This window comes from Ostrea edulis, chromosome 4, assembly GCF_947568905.1.
Source record: "Ostrea edulis chromosome 4, xbOstEdul1.1, whole genome shotgun sequence".
In the NCBI taxonomy this organism is placed as follows: Eukaryota; Metazoa; Mollusca; class Bivalvia; order Ostreida; family Ostreidae; genus Ostrea; species Ostrea edulis.
In genome coordinates, this window is record NC_079167.1 from 92,000,359 (window position 1) to 92,006,358 (window position 6,000).

Below are 6,000 nucleotides of genomic sequence, written 5' to 3' on the forward strand. Positions count from 1 at the left end.
ACTCACCCTCTACTGTCTTATTTGTATATACATGTATTTGTAAATATTTTGTATTTATAACCGATGAGCTGTATAGCTTAAGGAAATAAAGAATCTGACTTAAAAAAAAAAAGTCACATGAGTTTACTCAGATGACCTAAATATTGGATGTCAATTTACAGGACATGTTTCATACAAACCGCGAACTCTGGTTGTGATTGATTGATTGTATCCTGTTTAACGTCCCCCTTGAAAAATTTTCCTCATATGGAGATGTCACCAACACCAGTGAAGGGTTTGAAATTAAGACCTATGCTCGGAACTTACAGCCATTGAGCAGTGAGGATTCTTTAGCGTGTCACACCTACTGTGACATGTGACATCCGTTTTTAGGTCAACTCCGAGTACCCGTGACATTCACACCTAATGCAGAGCGCTTGGCGATGGAACTGTCACTGTTTTTAACGACTTAGGTCTGTTGCGGCCGGGATTCGAACTACTCTGCCATCTTGGGAATATCAATTGGGATGATTCTTCGAATGTAGAACCCCTTTGCTACCCCCTTGCTTGTCGTAAGAGGCGACTAAATGGGGCGGTCCTTCGAACGAGGCCGCAAAAACCGAGGTCCCGTGTCACGGCAGGTGTGGCACGATAAAGATCCCTTCCTGCTCAATGGCAATAAGCGCCGAGCATAGGCCTAGATTTTGCAGCCCTTCACCACCGGCAGTGGTGACGTCTCTATATGAGCGAAATATTCTCTAGAGGGACGTAAAATAATATTCAATCAATCGAATGTAATTGTTGTAAAATGTACAATCTATCTCTTGCTTTGTTATTTATGCATATTTCTATGGATCATATATACAGAAATACAAGAATTAAGCGTCATTAAGTTCATAGCGAAGTCAGTATTCAACGTTAAGATTTATTGCACATCTGTTGACAACGGAAGTCTGAGTCAATTTTCAACGGGATCAGTATTCAAATCATAATCCACGGTTATTGTAACTCTGAGTCACATTGTGTTCGCGTTTATGGGGTGGGTTTTTTTTAACTCCAAAGCAAGAAACAACCAGGGATGTCTACTTTTCAATAATGTATAAAAGTGATTTCAGACTTCAAGAATTTCCTTTAAGTACCTGATCTCAACTAACTGACACCCTTTTATTTCAGTGAGGATAGATCCAATGTTTAAATGTCTAAAAGAAGATTATTTAAAATATACATGTATGATCTTCTTATAACTCTAAACCGAACCAAATGTTTTGTCATGTCTTGCATAATCTACACAATTGAACCTCCTGTATTATCAACGTATCTGTTAGTAATGTGACTCGGTTTAGAAATCGATTTTACGCAGACCATGGTGAACTGACATTCAGCAAGAGCAGACGTTCAACACCTGGTGCACTACTCTGCCATCTTGGGAATATTAGTTGTCATGATTTATCGAAGGTAATTGTTGTTTTTGTTGTTGTAAAATGCACAATTTATCTCTTGATTTGTTATATGTGCATATTTCTAAAGATTATTTATACACAGAAACACAAGAATTAAACGTCATTAAGTTCCTGTCGAAATCAGCATTCAACGTTTAAGATTTATTACGCATCTGTTGACAAAGGGCGTCTGGATCAATTTTCAATGCGATCAGTGTTCAAATTACAATTCACTGTCATGGGTCACATTGTGTTGACATTCAAAGCTAGAAACAACCAGGGATATCTACTTTTCAAAAATGTACAAAAATGATTTCAGATTTCAAGAACTTCCTTTAAAGGGGAATTGACACGATCGGAGCTGAACATTTTAAGAATTACCTTAATTATGCATTGTAAACAATAAAAATGGAAAAATAAAATTTTCAGCTCAATCGTGTCCATGCCCCTTTAACTTCCTGATCTCAATTAACTGACGTCCTTTTCTTTCAGTGAGGATGGATCCAATAGTTAAACGTCTAAAAGAAGATTATTTAACATGTGTGATCTGCTTTGAACTCTATAACGAACCAAAGGTTTTGTCATGTCTTCACACATTTTGTGAGGTGTGCTTGGATACATTGATACAGAAGTCCTTAGAGAAAAAACAGCTGCTATGTCCAATATGCCGGGAAATAATGCCATTAACAGAACAATCGGTGCCGGGTTTGAAAACGCACTTCGCATATAAAGATATGATTGAAGAAATAATAAGATCCAGAGGATCGCCATTGAAAGAAACATGCTCTTTTTGCATACTCCATTCGAAAGAGGTAGAAGCAACGTACAAATGTTTAACTTGCATGGATTTGCTGTGTGAGTTCTGTGCAAAAAACAGGCATACATATACTAGACAAACCGCAAATCATAAAGCTGTTCACGTCAGGGACTACTTGACGGCAAAGCACAAAGAGCAAATCAGTCATGAGATGCCCTGCGATCAACATCAAGAAAGATTGCGCTTCTTTTGTCAACAGTGTTCCATTCCAATTTGTGGGGAGTGTGCTCTTGTGGAACACAGATTCCATGATTATGTATCATTTGCAGAGGCAAGAGACATTGTTAAAGAGGAATTGAAGAAAGTTTTACAAATCTCGAAAGCAAAACAAGAAAAACGACAAGAAATTCACACGACTCTGGTATCTAAGTCGGAGGACATATCAACTAATGAATCGTTTTTATTAGACAAAATTGATTCAACTTATAGAGAAATTGAATCCAAGTTGAAGAATCATCGCCAAATCGTTGAAGAAGAAATAAAAAGAAAATCTAGACAGGAAAGGAAAAACGTTGATAATAACATTCAAGAAAATTTAGATATGCAGGACAATTTACAATCATCAGTCTTGTTTTGTGAAAACATGCTTTGCAAAGGAAGTGATACAGAGGTTGTTTTCTTCTTAGAAGAAATGAAATCGTGTTTGCTGAAATGCCCAGAACCAATGGAGAAAGAAGTTAACATTTCGCTTCAACGTTTGAAAATTGATTTAGATAGAGAATATAATGTTTTTCAGTTGGAGGATGTTGTCTTGGATGGAAACACATCTGGTGTAATGACGAAAGATGTAGACATGCCTTTAGAAATAGGCGTCAAAAACACAGTGTCAGATGAAGCGAGTTTAAAAAACACAAATGAAATGAAAGAAAAAAAGGCAACCAAACAATTGCTGACAGCACACATTCCCAAATGTTTGAAAATGTATGACCTATATGACAGAAATAGCATGGAAACACCAAGTTATACTTGCATCACATGGATTGACAAAACATCATTTGCTCTTGCAGATGAGCACAACCAAACAGTTGTTCTTGTTACAACTAATTCGAGAAATCTTCGAACCCATTCAGTAAAAGATATAAAGGCCATTGCAAAATTTGGTGATTTTCTTGGGTGTAAAATCCAATCTGGTAAAGTAACCATTTATTCCTATCCAGATTTTAAGTTAGAAAGAACTTTCAACGGAGCGTACGCTTTAACTTCGCGGTCATCAGAGTTGATATGGATAACAAAAGACACAATCGTAATATTCAACACAACTGATATTCAGGAAATGAAAATTTTAGACGAAAATGGTCGGCGTTTTCAATTTATTATGCCTCTTCATGCATGTTGTCTCCCCAATGAATCATTTGCGATCACAGACACACCTGCTAAATGTTTGTACCTGCTTGATAAGAAAGGTCAAATTTCATTAAGATACGTGCATTCAGGAGGCGTGGGTGCAGTTTCTTGTGATCGACACAATCGTATTTATATGGCATGTTATGAAACAAATGGCATCTGCGTTATCAACATACATGGAGAGTGCATAAAAAACATTTCCTTGACCTGTATTCTACAGAACCCTAGGAGTATATCAGTACTCAGTGAGGAAGGAATTCTTATTTCTAGTAAAAAGAACGTAGTTCTGATTGCACTAGAAGAATGAATTTTCAAACTTCATAGGGAACACTTTTATAAATATTGCTCTGATCCATAAACAGTTCTACATACATGTAGGAGAAATTGTGTACGTAATGTGATTGTTGGCTTATATGCTTTGTATTAAATGTCAAAAACAAAAAACAAACAAAGCAAAATCGGCAAACGAAACAATTAATCCCCTACTTTGAACTGTGTGACAACTGTTTCTCTATATAATTTACTATATACAGTGACATAATCGTGAATTATTATGAAGAATAGAATGTTTGTACGTGTTTATGAACAATAGACTTCATCCCAATTAAAGAAAGTTAATCGCTGGTGTCTTTTGAACTCTTTTATAACTTTGTATTGCTCTTTCAATTTGATTACATTTTGAATTTTTTTCAGAGGTTGATTAGTAATGCAACAAGGTTTTATGCAAATTTCCCTTTCAGAATAAACTCTGATTCGATAAAGTTCCAACTTTTTGAAAGCTGCTTGGTGTTCAGTTTAATTGTATATGATTTAGAACTTCCAGGTAGTTCGTCTTACGTCCCGTTATTTCGGATTTCAAACATTTCGGTTGAGCATCACTGAAGAGACATTATTTGTCGAAATGCGCATCTGGTGCATCAAAATTGGTACCGTATAAGTTGTACATTATGACCCCTAGGTCGAGGCCTCTGCTGGTGGACTGTTAGTCCCCGAGGGTCTCTACAGCCCAGTAGCTAAGTACTTCATTACTAGCTTGAAAATACGGATGTATATTTAATTGCTGTTATAAAATTTAGAAATTCATTTCAAAATTAAGGATTATCTCCCTCATGCATAGCTCTTATCCTTAGACGAATTTGACTCCACTTTTTGGCACGCTGTTTTTTGGCTATAATAGCTCTAAAACTTCATTGTTATTTCGGATTTCAAACATTTCGGTTGAGCATCACTGAAGAGACATTATTTGTTGAAATGCGCATCTGGTGCATCAAAATTGGTACCGTATGTTTTACATCAAATGATTAATTCATATACATAGATGCCACGAGCTGTACGTGAAATACCAAAAATCTTCACCTCTCATGACACTCAAGACCGTAATAGTGATGGTTCCGACGCCTATTGTGGCACGGGAAAACCGTTTTAAGATGCGTGACTCACTTCAAATACCGGGCGTTTAAAGACTTGACGCGGCACCTGGGTCAAGAATAGAATACGGACGTCCCGGATGATAAATGAGTACCTTTAACAACGATTAGAAAATAATTTTCTCCAAATCCTACGCATGTGACGAATTCATAATATACCTGATCAAGATATTGGGCTCACGGCGGGTGTGACCGGTTGACAGGGGATGCTTACTCCGCCTAGGTACCTGATCCCACCTCTGGTATATCCAGGGGTCCCTGTTTGCCCAACTCTCTTTTCTGATTTGCTTATAGGAGTTATGAGATTGATCAGTGTTCGTTATCTTTCACCTTTCTTTTCACCATTGAGCTTGTATTTCTGCTGGTGGATAGTCTGTTCCCGAGGATACCTGTCGCTCGATAAAAGGTGAAGATAGCGAACAGTGATAAATCTCATACCTACTATAAGCAATACAAAATAGAGAGTTGGGCAAACACGGACCCTTGGACACACCAGAGGTGGGATCAAGTGCCTAGGAGGAGTAAGCATCCCTTGTCGGTCGGTCACACCCGCAGTGAGCGCTATATCTTTATCATGTAAACGGAACTATCCGTAGTCAAAATCAGTGTGCCAAGAACGGCCTAACCATCGGTATGAAACACGTAAGACAGCATTTGACCCAATGATGCGAGGTTGTATTGGCAAACTAAATCGTTATAACAGCCATGGAATTTGTGAAATGTTTACTTCAATCGAGACTGTTGAAACCCCTGCACCTTCAGCTTGTTTGTCAATTTAAAAACTTACCATGTGCATGACTATACCCAGAACAAGCTCTTGCATATTGAATCAGTTTGAGAGCTATAAACACCATATGCAGGTGATAATGGAATATTGCTACATAAATATGCGAAGTTGACGATGGAGAAGCAGAAATCATCCAGTTTGTCATAAAGTTAAGTTGTTAGTTGGCCGTTAATGTCTACTTTCAAGAAAATATCTACGTATGAAGCA

At 37.5% G+C, this 6,000-nt stretch overlaps 1 protein-coding gene across 1 annotated transcript; it reads left to right on the top strand.

Annotated features, from left to right (window-relative positions):
• The first annotated feature begins 1,109 nt into the window (after positions 1-1,109).
• Positions 1,110-4,202, top strand: LOC125672112 (uncharacterized). Its single transcript, XM_056164316.1, has 2 exons — positions 1,110-1,434; positions 1,911-4,202. The coding sequence occupies exon 2, from the start codon at positions 1,916-1,918 to the stop codon at positions 3,884-3,886; it is 1,971 nt and encodes a 656-aa protein (XP_056020291.1). The 5' UTR covers positions 1,110-1,434; positions 1,911-1,915; the 3' UTR covers positions 3,887-4,202.
• The last annotated feature ends 1,798 nt before the right edge of the window (positions 4,203-6,000 follow it).

Coding starts and splice junctions, on each gene's coding strand:
- LOC125672112 (XM_056164316.1), top strand. CDS start 1,916: ATGGATCCAATAGTTAAACGTCTAAAAGAAGATTATTTAACATGTGTG.